Raw genomic sequence first — 14,792 nt, 5'->3', positions numbered from 1 at the left:
AGTAAGCTTTTTAGCTATTAATAATAATTTCTTCCCATAATGGAAGTAGTTTATTCATGTGTTTATTTAGCATATATTTACTGGGTGCCTCTTATGTGCCAGGCACAAGGCTAAAGGCTGCAGATAGAGAGGTTAAAAATCCAGTGCCACCCCTCAGAAACTAGCTAGAATATGGCAGATTCCTGGATAGTTCCCCATGCCATTTCACAGTCAATAGATTTCTTATTCATTGTCACTACCATAAATGTAAGAGGCTGAGATGAGAATTTCTCCACCAAAAATTATGCCTGTGGATTCTTGCCTTTCCTGATGGCTTCCTTTTCTCTGATGCTAAGCTTTATTCACCATGGCAGCACAATTCAGCACGTTTGCCCCAAGTACACAGTTAGCTTTACTCTATTGTGAGGAAAATCTGAGGTCAATTATACATATGGTATCCTGTTGCTGTCAGTTTTTTCAGGCTTAATACCTGAGACTATCACTTTCGGACCCACCCAATAATTACTCCCCTGCTTTTTAAAAATAGCTTTATTTAGGTATAATTGACCTATAATGAACTACACATATTTGAAGTATATAATCTGATTAGTTTTGACATACATATACAGCTGTGAAAGCATAATCACAATTAAGAGAGTGAACAATGCCATTATCAGCAGAAGGTTCTTTGTGCCTCTCTGTGATCCCTGTCTACACCCCACATCCCCCTGCTGTACTCAGCAAATAACTGATACTGTTTTGAGATTCATCCATGCATGTATCAATAGTTCATTCCTTTATATTGCTGAGTGGTATTCTATTTTGAGTTAATTTCTTATATGGTAAAGGTATGGATTGAGGTTCTTTTTTTCGCATATGGACATCCCATTGTTCTAGCACCATTTTTTGAAAAAAAATTTTTTAAATCCTGTCCTCTACTGAATTGCCTTCATACTTTTGTCAGAAAGCAATTGAGTTTTTATGTGTGAGCCTATTTCTGGACTCTGTATTCTGTTCCTTTGATCTGTTTATCTTGTGCCAGTACCACACTGTCTTGATTACTGTAGCTTTGATATAAGTCTTGAAATCAGGAACTGTTAGTCCTCCAACTTTGCTCCTTTTCACACTTGTTTTGGCTATTCTAGACTCTTTGCACTTCCATGTGAATTTTTCTAATCGGTTTGTCAATTAGTGAAAAAAATGCCTGCTGGGATTTTGATTTGGCATTGTTTTTGAATCTACAGATAAACTTGGGAAGAATTAACATTTTAACAATATTAAGTCTCCTAATTCATAAACATGACATTTCTCTTCATTTATTGATATCTTCTCAAATTTCCTTTAGCAACATTTTGTTGAATGTTTCTTAACATGGAAGTTGAGATCACTGATTTGAGACCTTTCTTATTTTCTGTTATAGGCTTTTTGTGTTATAAATTTCCCCTGAAGTACTTGATATGTTGTGTTTTCATTTTCATTCAGTTCAGAATACTTTCTAATTTCCCCTTTGATATCTTCTTTGACTCATGGGTTATTTAATTTCAATGTTGCTGGAGATTTTTCCAGTGATCTTTCTGTTATTACTTTCTAATTTAATTACATTGTAATTGGAGAACATACTTAGTCTGAACTGATTCCTTTTAAATTTATTGAGACACATTTTATGGCCCAGAATCAAGTTTATCTTGGTAAATGTTCATTTGAGAAGAAGGTTGAGAAGAATACTGTGGTTGGGTGGAGTGTTCTATCAGTGACAATTAGGTCAAGTTGGTTGATAGTGTTATTCAAGTCTTCTCCATCCTTCCTGATTTTCTGTCTACGTGTTCTATTATTGAAAGAGAGGTATTAAAATCCCTGACTATAAATTGTGGATTTGTCTAATTTCCCTTGTACTTCTATTAATTTTTGCTTTATGTATCTTAAAGCTATTATTTGGTTCTGTAATGTTTAGAATTGTTACCTGCTCTAATTAATTGACTCCTTCATCATTATGAAATGACCTTCTTTATACCCAATGATAGTCTTTGCTCTAAAATCTACTTGATCTGATATTATATAGCCACTTTAGCTTTCTTTGGATTAGAGTTATCATCTTTTAACATACTTTTACTTTTAACCCATTTGTGATTTTACATTTGAAGTACATTTGATTTAGGCAGCATGCAGATGGATCTTGCTTCTTTTTTTTCCTAACATCTTTACTGGAGTATAATTGCTTTACAATGGTGTGTTTCTGCTGTATAACAAAGTGAGTCAGCTATACATAAACATATGTCCCCATATCTCCTCCCTCTTGCGTCTCCCTCCCTCCCTCCCTCCCTATCCCACCCCTCTAGGTGGTCACAAAGCGCCGAGCTGATCTCCCTGTGCTATGTGGCTGCTTACCACTAGCTATCTATTTTACATTTGGTAGTGTATATGTGTCCATGCCACTCTCTCACTTCGTCCCAGCTTACCCTTCTCCCTCCCCATGTACTCAAGTCCATTCTCTACGTCTGTGTCCATCGACCTCATGACAAATAACTCAATTTCATATCTTTTTATGGTTGAGTAATACTCTATTGTATACATGTGCCACATCTTCTTTATCCCTTCATCTGTTGATGGACACTTAGGTTGCTTCCATGTCCTGGCTATCGTAAATACAGCTGTGGTAAACACTGTGGTGCCTGACTCTTTTTAAATTATGGTTTTCTCAAGGTATATGCCTAGTAGTGGGATTGCTGGGTCATATGGTAATTCTATTCTTAGTTTTTTAAGGAACCTCCATACTGTTCTCCATAGTGGCTGTGTGAATTTACATTCCCACCAACAGTGCAAGAGGGTTCCCTTTCCTCCACACCCTCTCCAGCATTTATTGTCTGTAGATTTTTTGATGATGGCCATACTGACCGGTGTGAGATGATACCTCATTGTAGTTTTGATTTGCATTTCTCTAATGATTAGTGATGTTCAGCATCCTTTCATGTGTTTGTTGGCAATCTGGATATCTTCTTTGGAGAAATGTCTATTTAGGTCTACTGCCCATTTTTGGATTAGGTTGTTTGTTCTTTTGATATTGAGCTGCATGAGCTGCCTGTATATTTTGGAGATTAATGCTTTGTCAGTTCCTTCATTTGCAAATATGTTCTCCCATTCTGAGGGTTGTCTTTTCATCTTGTTTATGGTTTCCTTTGCTGTGCAAAAGCTTTTAAGTTTCATTAGGTCCCATTTCTTTATTTTTTTTTTATTTCCATTTCTCTAGCAGGTGGGTCAAAAAGGACCTTGCTGTGATGTATGTCATAGAGTGTTCTGCCTATGTATTCCTCTAAGAATTTGATAGTGTCTGGCCTTACATTTAGGTCTTTAATCCACTTTGAGTTTATTTTTGTGTATAATGCTAGGGAGTGTTCTAATTTCATTCTTTTACATGTAGCTGTCCAGTTTTCCCAGCACCACTTATTGAAGAGGCTGTCTTTTCTCCATTGTATATTCTTGCCTCCTTTATCAAAGATAAGGTGACCATACGTGTGTGGGTATATCTCTGGGCTTTCTATCCTGTTCCATTGATCTATAGTTCTGTTTTTGTGCCAGTACCATACTGTCTTGATGACTGTAGCTTTGTAGTATAGTCTGAAGTCAGGGTGTCTGATTCGTCCAGCTCCGTTTTTCTTTCTCAAGATTGCTTTGGCTATTCGGGGTCTTTTGTGTCCATTCAAATTGTGAAATATTTTTTTGTTCTACTTCTGTGAAAATAGCTATTGGTAGTTTGATAGGGATTGCACTGAATCTGTAGATTGCTTTGGGTAGTATAGTCATTTTCACAATGTTGATTCTTCCCATCCAAGAACATGGTATATCTCTCCATCTGTTTGTTTCATCTTTAGTTTCTTTCATCAGTGTCTTATAGTTTTCTGTATATAGGTCTTTTGTCTCCCTAGGTAGGTTTATTCCTAGGTATTTTATTCTTTTTGTTGCAACGGTAAATGGGAGTGTTTCCTTAATTTCTCTTTCAGATAGTTCATCATTAGTGTATAGGAATGCAAGAGATTTCTGTGCATTAATTTTGTATCCTGCTACTTTACCAAATTCATTGATTAGCTCTAGCAGTTTTCTGGTAGCATCTTTGGGATTACCTATGTATAGTATCATGTCGTCTGCAAACAGTGACAGCTTTACTTCTTCTTTTCCGTTTTGGATTCCTTTTATTTATTTTTCTTCTCTGACTGCTGTGGCTAAAACTTTGAAAACTATGTTGAATAATAGTGGTGACAGTGGGCAACCTTGTCTTGTTCCTGATCTTAGAGGAAATGCTTTCAGTTTTTCACCATTGAGAACGATGTTGGCTGTGGGTTTGTCATATATGCCCTTTATTATGTTGAGGTAAGTTCCCTCTATGCCTACTTTCTGGAGGGTTTTTATCATAAATGGGTATTGAATTTTGTCAAAAGCTTTTACTGCATCTGTTGAGATGATCACATGGTTTTTCTCCTTCAATTTGTTAATATGGTATATCACATTGATTGATTTGCATATATTGAAGAATCCTTGCATTCCTGGGATAAACCCCACTTGATCATGGTGTATGATCCTTTTAATGTACTATTGGATTCTGTTTGCTAGTATTTTGTTGAGGATTTTTGCATTTATGTTCATCAGTGATGTTGGCCTGTAGTTTTCTTTTTTTGTGACATCTTTGTCTGGTTTGTTATCAGGGTGATGGTGGCCTCATAGAATGAGTTTGGGAGTGTTCCTCCCTCTGCTATATTTTGGAAGAGTTTGAGAAGGGTAGGTGTTAGCTCTTCTCTAAATGTTTGATAGAATTCGCCCGTGAAGCCATCTGGTCCTGGGCTTTTGTTTGTTGGAAGATTTTTAATCACAGTCTCAATTTCAGTGCTTGTGATTGGTTTGTTTATGCTTTCTATTTCTTCCTGGTTCAGTCTCAGAAGGTTTTGCTTTTCTAAGAATTTGTCCATTTCTTCCAGGTTGTCCATTTGATTGGCATATAGTTGCTTGTAGTAATCTCTCATGATCCTTTGTATTTCTGCAGTGTCAGTTGTTATTCCTCATTTTTCATTTCTAATTCTGCTGATTTGAGTCTTCTCCCTTTTTTTTCCTGTTGAGTCTGGCTAATGGTTTATCAATTTTGTTTATCTTCTCCAAGAACCCGCTTTTAGTTTTATTGCTCTTAGCTATTGTTTCCTTCATTTATTTTTGATCTGATCTTTATGATTTCTTTCCTTCTGCTACCTTTGGGGTTTTTTTGTTCTTCCTTCTCTAATTGCTTTAGATGTAAGGTTACATTGTTCATTTGAGATGTTTCTTGGTTCTTGAGGTAGGATTGTATTGCTATAAACTTCCCTCTTAGAACTCCTTTTGCTGCATCCCATAGGTTTTGGGTCGTCATGTTTTCATTGTCATTTGTTTCTAGGTATTTTTTGATTTCATCTTTGATTTCTTCAGTGATCTCTTGGTTATTTAGTAGTGTATTGTTTATCCTCCATGTGTTTGTATTTTTGACAGATTTTTTCCTGTAATTGATATCTAGTCTCATAGTGTTGTGGTCGGAAAAGATACTTGATACAATTTCAATTTTTTAAAATTTACCAGTGCATGATTTGTGACCCAAGTTATGATCTATCCTGGAGAATGTTCCATGAGCACTTGAGAAGAAAGTGTATTCTGTTGTTTTTGGATGGAATGTCCTATGAATTTCAATTAAGTCCATCTTGTTTAATGTATCATTTAAAGCTTGTGTTTCTTTATTTATTTTCATTTTGGATGATCTGTCCATTGGTGAAAGTAGGTTTTTAAAGTCCCCTACTAGGGTTGTGTTACTGTCAATTTCCCCTTTTATGGCTGTTAACATTTGCCTTATGTATTGAGGTGCTCCTATGTTGGGTACATAAATATTTACAATTGTTATATCTTCTTCTTGGATTGATCCCTTGATCATTATGTAGTGTCCTTCTTTGTCTCTTTATTTACTATAATAAAACATATAGTCTTTATTTTAAAGTCTGTTTTGTCTGATATGAGAATTGCTACTCCAGCTTTCTTTTGATTTCCATTTGCATGGAATATCTTTTTCCATCCCCTCACTTTCAGTCTGTATGTGTCTCTAGGTCTGAAGTGGGTCTCTTGTAGACAGCATATATACAGGTCTTGTTTTTGTATCCATTCAGCCAGTCTGTGTCTTTTGTTTCTAGCATTTAAGCCATTTACATTTAAGGTAGTTATCGATAGGTGTGTTCTTATTACCATTTTCTTAATTATTTGGGGTTTGTTATGGTAGGTGTTTTCCTTCTCTTGTGTTTCCTGCCTAGAGAAGTTCCTTTAGCATTTGTTGTAAAGCTGGTTTGGTGGTGCTGAATTCTCTTAGCTTTTGCTTGTCTTAAAGATTTTAATATCTCCATTGAATCTGAATGAGATCCTTGCTGGGTAGAGTAATCTTGGTTTTAGGTTTTTCTCTTTCATCACTTTAACTATGTCCTGCCCTGCCTTCTGGCCTGCAGAGTTTCTGCTGAAAGATCAGCTGTTAACCTTATGGGGATTCCCTTGTATGTTATTTGTTGCTTTTCCCTTGCTGCTTTTAATATTTTCTCTTTGTATTTAATTTTTGATAGTTTGATTAATATGTGTCTTGGCGTGTTTCTCCTTGGATTTATCCTGTATGGGACTCTGCACTTCCTGGACTTGATTGACTATGTCCTTTCCCATATTAGGGAAGTTTTCAACTATAATCTCTTCAAATATTTTCTCAGTCCCTTTTGTTTTCTCTTCTTCTTCTGGGACCCCTGTAATTCAAATGTTGGTGTGTTTAATTTTGTCCCAGAGGTCTCTGAGACTGTCTTCAATTCTTTCCATTCTTTTTTCTTTATTCTGCTCTGTGGTAGTTATTTCCACTGTTTTATCTTCCAGGCCACCTATCCATTCTTCTGCCTCAGTTACCTGCTATTGATTCCTTCTAGAGAATTTTTTTTTTTTTTAGAGAATTTTTAATTGCATTTATTGTGTTGTTCGTCATTGTTTGTTTGCTCTTTAGTTCTTCTACGTCCTTGTTAAACATTTCTTGTATTTTCTCTATTTCCAAGATTTTGGATCATCTTTTACTATCATTGCTCTGAATTCTTTTTCAGGTAGACTGCCTATTTCCTCTTCATTTGTTTGGTCTGTTGGGTTTTTACCTTGCTCCTTCATCAGCTGTGTATTTCTCTGTCTTCTCATTTTGCTTAACTTACTGTGTTTGGGGTCTCCTTTTCACAGGCTGCAGGTTCGTAGTTCCCATTGTTTTTGGTGTGTGCCCCCATTGGGGGAGGTTGGTTCAGTGGGTTTTGTAGGCTTCCTGGTGGAGGGGACTGGTGCCTGTGTTCTGGTGAATGAAGCTGGATCTTGTCTTTCTGGTGTGCAGGACCGCATCTGGTGGTGTGTTTTGGGGTGTCTGTGTACTTATGATTTTAGGCAGCCTCTCTGCTAATGGGTGGGGTTGTGTTCCTGTCTTGCTAGTTGTTTGGCACAGGGTGTCCAGCACTGTAGCTTACTGGTCACTGAGTGGAGCTGGGTGTTCGCGTTGAGATGTAGATATCTGAGAGAGCTTTCACCATTTGCTGGAGCACCAGGGTCTTGCTTTTTTATCTAATCTGAAAACCTCTACCTATTTATTTATTTATTTATTTATGGCTGCATTGGTTCTTCGTTGCTGCGCACAGGCTTTCTCTAGTTGCGACGAGCAGGGGCTACTCTTTGTTGTGGTGCCCGGGCTTCTCATTGCATTGGCTTCTCTTGTTGCGGAGCACAGGTTCTAGGCATGTGGGCTTCAATAGTATTGGCACGTGGACTCGGTAGTTGTGGCACACAGGCTTAGTTGCTCCGTGGCATGTGGGATCTTCCCGGACCAGGGCTCGAACCCGTGTCCCCCGCATTGACAGGTGGATTCTTAACCACTGTGCCACCAGGGAAGGCCCTGCCTTTTTCATTGGAGCATTTAGACCAGTTATATTTGATCTAATTATTGATATCATTAGGTTTAAGTCTATTATCTTATCACTGGTAGTATTCTTCTTTGTTCCTAAAAAAATGCTGCTTTATTTTATCGAATATTATCATAGCTATACTAGTTTTCCTATGGTTAGCATTTTCCTAATATATCTTTTTTCATTCTTATACTTCTACTTGTACTTTAGATGTGTCTCTTGTAAATGGCCTATAAGGTGGATTCTGACTTTATACTTTTTAACATGTACCTAAAATCTAAAGCTAATCAGTGTTCCTTTTTCCCAAATATTACCAGGATCTTAGAAGAGTTTTCTCTCCTATCACTTGTTTTTTTCCCATTTTACATGTTATTGTATCGAGTATTGTATTAATTTTTTTAACCTCATCAATCAAATATCATTATTTGTTATACCGCTTTCTTTATTCACCATTCCTTTTCACATCTCAGATGTCCCTTCTAGAGTGTTTTTTATTCTTCTTGAAGAAATCCTTTGGAAGTTACTGCCATAAATTTCGTTCTGAAGTTGACTTTTGCAGTTGCTACTCACTGGAAAATTAATGGTGGTATGGCTGGTTGACAGTTGTTTTCTTTTAGTATTTGCTCCCATTGTGGCTCTTAAGAAATTTGCTTTAGTATAATTGCTGTTAACTTCACATATAATCTGTCATTTCTGTCTGGCTGCTTTTTACATTGTTTGTTTGTCTTTGATGTGCTTCATTTCACTATGAGATGCCTAGATGTGAGGTTTTTTTATTTTAACTTTCTTCCAATTCATTATGACTCTTGAATCTGAGAATTCATGTCATTCATCATTTTAAGAAAATTCTCATCCATTATATATTTGAATATTTCCTCTCTCCTCTTTGGAGCTCAAATATAATAAAACTTTTTATTCTGTTATCTGTGTCTTTTAATTTTTACTTTTATATTTTCTGTATCTATGTGATATTTGGGGAAATTTCAGAGCTTGTCTGTTTCATAGTATCTTTTCATCTGAGACTAATCTGCTATTTAACCTCCTTATTGAGTTTTAATTTCAGTTATGTTTTTCACATTTTGAAGTGAAATTCTATTTTGATTCTTTTTCAAATCAATCTGATCTTTTACCTTGTTTTGTTTACCTAGTACCCTGTTTTTTATTATAGTACTTTAAATAAGCAAACTTATTTTATATTCTGTATTTAGTTATTCCAATGTCAGACATCCTCCAGAGTCTAAATCTGTTTGTTGCTTTGGCTGGCTTGCTAGTGGTGTCTTGTTTCCTTCTGTGTTTTGAAATTTGGATTGTAGATTCATGTTCAACCAGGACTTTTTGTGGAAATCCTTTAAAGCTTAGATTACTGTAAGTCCATCCATAGAGAATTTATATAAAATTCTGTTAGCTTCCCTGGGTGTTACCATTTCGGGACAGCTTTTAGTCAATGTCTCAGTTAAGGGTTTTCCACCAGTACCGTACATGTGAACCCCAAACTCACATTAGGAAAACATCATTAGGCTGAGAGAGACATGTTATTTTGTTCTCTTCCATTGTTTGTAGGTGGACTTACATTAAAGGCCTAGTTCTCAGAGGGTCCCCACTTTACATAGGAGTCTCAGTTCCATTTCTCCATATTTTGTGAGATCAAATCTGTTAAAATCCAAGAGTTGAAGTTATGAGATCAATAAAAGCCATTTCAGTACTCAACTCACCCCTGAGGCTTCCTGCTCCCTCTTTTTTTGTCCCACAGGGATTTCCCTTCATTTTATGTGAGCTTACCTACACATTATAAAATTATATTTTGTATACTTCTAAAGCATTTCTTGGCATTTTGTAGTGGCAGAATTTTTCAAGATGTGTATATTCCTACGCAGTAACAGGAACAGGAGTTCTCCCATTTTAGTTCATAGACTCTTTATCTAGGCTAACTTTTTGGGTTACAACTTTTCATTCTAGTTCCTCCATTCTTTAAGGCTAAAGGCAAGCTATTATTATTCGCACCATTTTAATTTCTGAAGGAGCCAGATCTTCAGCTGTTCTTTGGTTTCGGCATCTTGTCAAAACCATTACTTGGGTTGTCATTCTTTAGGAATCCTGTTTTCTCTCTGGCTAAATCCTCAAAGGGCTTAAATCATTTGGAACTTTTCAGTTATCATCTTCCTTGATGTCTCCTGCATGTGCCTTGTTGGCCACTCTCTTCTTGATATTTTCCTCCCCTGACTTCTGAGTTGCCTTTTTTTCCTGATTTTGTTCCTACAAAACTCAGTCCCCAGTGCTGGCTCCTCTTCCTCTGCCTACCTTTCACACTTGGCTTTTCCTCAGTCTCTTTTCTTCTGTTTTCTCTTCTGCCAACCTGGAATCCCTGGGTTATGGGGTCTACTTTCGTCTCTTCAGCTGTTATCTGCATTCTGCCTGTCTGCAGCCCTGGCCTCCCCTGAGCAGCAGGTCTGTATATCCAACTGCCTACTCAGACCCCTGGGGCTCCCACCCCCATCATTTGGCAGCACTAACACTTTGCCAGAAGTTCTGATCTACAGGAATGGGGAGGTATGTCCTCTAGAAGATGCTGGTTTTCATCTTTTTCTCTTATAACAAAACAAAGTGAAATACTAAATTTGTTCTTTGAAGAAAAATGTTAACATATTACCAAAGCACTGATAGTGTTGAAAGGTAAACCCTGAAAGGTCTTGTTTTAGGGAAGAATCATGATTGCAATTGGTAAAAGAAAAAAGGCTGGTGGATGCTGAGACTGTACCATTGTGGTGCCTCATAAAGATGTGATGAAATAATGTTAAGACTTGTTGAAAATTATACCCCCTAAATACTGTTAAGTGACAGTTTCGCATACTGAAATGAATTCTCTGCGTGTGTTTTTTTTCTAGATTTTCCTCTTTAAAAGGATGTCATTGACGAGCCAGAAAAGTAGAAAGCAGAATAATAATGAGCCACTCCCAGAGATAAAATCAATAGGAGATAAAATAGCTTTTAAAAAGAATAAGAAAGATGCCAACAAGAACCACATGGGGCAAAATCATCAGGAAACCTCACCCCCAAATATGGAGAGAAGGTCAAAATCTTGCATAATACTGTGAATATATGTTTATGTTTTCATGGTCACCATGCCCGTTGTAATTTATACTTGAAAAACATTTGAGCTCTGACGGAAAGTTTCTAATAACAAACTTTTAAAGATATAACTTAAGAACGTGTTTTATTTGGTTTGAATAGTATGACCAGTTTTGATATTTATTTAAATGCTGATATTTTTGACAAGCAATTTCAGAATATGTGTACCTCAGACTCTCCTTCAAGCATTGTGGCCTTAACTGTTCAGTGTTGCAATATAAAATATATTTTTATATGTGAAACTTAAATTAAGACATTTCATAGTTTTTACTAAATTTTACCTCTTTATAATTTCATAAGGAAATATTTGCAATCTCATGACACTAACAGTTTTTAATGTATTTGCAATTTTCAAAAACTGAGTCAAAATTGTTTTTAATGAACATACTTTAATAAACTATAACTGGTCAATTCCACTGTTTAAATGGGTGAATATGAATAAAATTTGGAGGTACTTGGAGTTATCAGTTGACAAAACAGGGGCAAAAAAAAATCTAATTTTAAAATATTGAAAGATGCAAAATGCATTTCCCTTTGAGTAAAGAAAGTACCAGGGCAACTGTATAAACAGGACATCTTTGTGGAGAAACTGTTGAAATTTCTTTGCTTCCCCCTCCTCTCTTTAGGGAGGTGATTTGACATGAAAACATTGCAGATTATCTGCACTGTTTGACCATGCCACAGATCACCAGTCTAGGAGAACCGGACACAGCCAGACTGGCTCATTGCAGCTGTCTCTAGCAATGACAGTGGTAACTAAGGTTGGCTGTGTCACACAGTGCTCTGCCACAAGGAGTAGGAAGGGTAAAGCTGCTAAGTCTGCTCTAATAGAAACATTGCTTTCCTATGCTCACAGATGCTACTTATTTAATTGATCAAACTACCTTCATTTTTCCCATTCTAACTTCTGACTAAAACATTTGCTTATTCAATCACAGTGACCATTGCCCCATTTAAACAAAACAAGACAAAAATACTCCATCTTTGTGTTTCACATACAAGGGCTGTAAGGATGTTAGTCTAGAATAGATGTGATTTTGAAATCTTACAAAATAGTCTCCTATATTACATTTAGTGGAATTCTAATTTTATTCAAGGTAAGTTTAATAAAAAATTTTGCTATTGCCACTATAGTACTAGTACAGTATTGTAAAAATACTTTGCCAAAATATAAACTATAGAAGCCAAGTGGAAGTGAAACTCACAGTAATACTAAGACATGCCAGTTGTGATAGGCAGGATCCTAAAATGGCCCCCAAGGTTCCTGCCTGCTGGTATACTTGCCTTGAATAATCCCTTCCCCTTGAGAGTAGGGGAGACCAGTGAATATGATGAGCTGTCACTCCATTGCCTATGTTGTATTATGTGGAAAAGATGAAATATTTTGCAGATATAATTAAGATTCCTAATGAGTTAACTTTAAGCAAAAGAGAGATCATCCTAGGTGGGCCTGACCTAATCAGGCGAGCCCTTTCAAAAAAGATCTAGATGTCAGAGTTGGAAGAATTCAGAGCAATTCAAAGCAGTAGAGATGCTCTCCTGTTGGCCTTGAAGAAGCAAACTGCCATATTATGGAGAGGGCCATGTGCCAGGGTGAGAAGCCTCTAGGGTCTGAAGGCTTCTACTCTACAACTGCAAGGCACTGAATTCTGCCAACAACCAGTGAGCTTGGAAGAGGAACCCAATCTTCAGATTAGACCATAGACCTGGCTGACACCCTGATTGCAGCTTTGTGAGGCCCTGAGCAAAGGACCTAGCTAAGTAGTACCCAGGCTCCTGACCCATGAAAACTATGAGATAATAACTATATGTTGTTCTAATCCACTAACTTTATGGTAATTTGTTATGCAGCAGTAGAAACTAACATCAGTTTTATTCTGGGAAAGGGCCTCTCTCAAATCAGAAAATTGGAGTCTTCGTCTCAGGAATGAGGGGATATTTTATTAAATTTAACAAAAACTACATTTAAACCAGGGATCGCATAACTGAAGTATTTTCAGAGGCTAAACAGATAAGCGTAATGGAGCTGCTGCCAATCTGTTCTACCTGCTAATTGCTGTTTCTCAATACTGGGCCCAGTGTTGCCAGACCCTCAGCCATTTTAACAGTCTCATGCTCTACCGACTGAGCTAGCCGGGCGGCTTCCCCTCAGCCATTTTAAAAAGAAGGTGGAAATGCGGGTTTTTATATAGACAACTCATTCGTGTACCTGTCCATGTGTGCATGCATGTACATAAACAGGGAGAGCCAAACCATAGCTGCAGGCCCAGTTTGCCCACAAAGGGCAAATTGTGACCTCTGTTTTAAACAAAATACATTATTTTGGCACGAGAAGTTTGTTTACAAGGAAAACATGTTGAAATAATTAATTAGGCCCTGGATTTATCTCAATTGTAATCTTCCCTAGTTTGGCCTCAGATTTTAAGCAGGAAATGAGAGTTGAATTAATTAGAAAAGTGATGATTCTACTAAGAAGGTAATTTTTTTATTGCATACGAATGCATACTAAGCCTTCTTGGGAGTGTGGAGAGTTGGGGGAGGATGATCGAGTGTAACTGTATTGAATACAATAAAGTAAGATGTTTCTGCTGGAAGAAGCTACATTGAAGTTAAGAGACAACAGACAAACAGGCTTAATAGCAGTCCCTCCAACAATTGTGACGGATGACTGCTTTGGCATAATGTTAATACACAGTCCTAATCACTGAAACGTCAGGAAATGTTATCCTAACCCTAAAATTATTTACGAAAACTACAGCAGGAAATTTTATCTGACCAGGCCAAGCTGCATTCCCAACTAGTTCCATTTGCTTTCATTTTCATCTGGTATGTATAATATGTGTATTATGATAAATGAGATATCTTAAAGGTAAGGTTAGCAGTGGACTAGAGAGCTATATCTAACTTTAAATGACATTAATATGTTTTTATTTTAAGAAAAATCTTATCTGATTCGTGGTTAACATCTATCCCAAGATGGAAAAAAAATTTTTTTATATTCTAGAAAAGCTTTTGAAGTTTCTCAGAAGTAATCTTTACAAATACTTTGTTTAGAATTTGTCTAAATAGTAGCACAGTACTTCTAAAAGTTACAGAATTTTCCCTATGAGTGTGTTTATTACAACAGAAGTTTTCTATTATAATATCTCAGTCTATTAATTGCTTAAAATCATTAAAGTTCTGTACATAGGAATATTTGATTTTATATTTTTATGTAACTTATAATTTCCAACTTAGCATCAGATTTATAGTAACTCCTTAATTGGTATAATTATGTAATTTACTGCAGAGAGTAATTAAGAATTACAAAAATTATATAAAAGTGTAAACTAATTTGGGAAAACTTTTCAATTAAATTGAAACTTTCATTTTTTAATTGAATACTGATTTACATAGTGTGTTAGTTTCAGGTTTACAGCAAACTGATTCAGATATGTGTGTGTGTGTGTGTGTGTGTGTGTGTATTTTAGATTATTTTCCATTATAGGTTATTACAAGATATTGAATATAGTTCTCTGTGCTTATAGTAAATCCTCGTTGCTTATCTATTTTATGTATAGTAGTTTGTATCTCTTAATCCCATACTCCTAACTTATCCCTCCCCTTCTCTCTTTCCCCTTAGGTAACTAAGTTTGTTTTCTAGGTCTTTGAGTCTGTTTCTCTTTTGTATATAGGTTCATTTGTATTATTTTTTAGATTCCACATATAAGTGATATATAGTATTTGTCTTTCTCT

The 14,792-nt window shown here is 36.3% G+C and overlaps 1 protein-coding gene across 7 annotated transcripts in view; it reads left to right on the top strand.

Moving 5' to 3' along the window:
- The window catches only part of RPGR (retinitis pigmentosa GTPase regulator), a 61,117-nt gene extending 50,094 nt beyond the window's left edge, over positions 1–11,023 (top strand). For all 7 annotated transcript variants that reach the window (XM_065900398.1, XM_065900399.1, XM_065900395.1 and 4 more), the window contains one exon: positions 10,814–11,023. In XM_065900398.1, coding sequence (XP_065756470.1) covers positions 10,814–11,023 — 210 coding nt within the window. The remainder of the gene's footprint in view (positions 1–10,813) is intronic.
- The last annotated feature ends 3,769 nt before the right edge of the window (positions 11,024–14,792 follow it).

This window comes from Phocoena phocoena, chromosome X, assembly GCF_963924675.1.
Source record: "Phocoena phocoena chromosome X, mPhoPho1.1, whole genome shotgun sequence".
Lineage (NCBI taxonomy): Eukaryota > Metazoa > Chordata > Mammalia > Artiodactyla > Phocoenidae > Phocoena > Phocoena phocoena.
The sequence above is the reverse complement of the archived record's forward strand: the minus strand, read 5'-3'. Positions and strand labels throughout refer to the sequence as shown.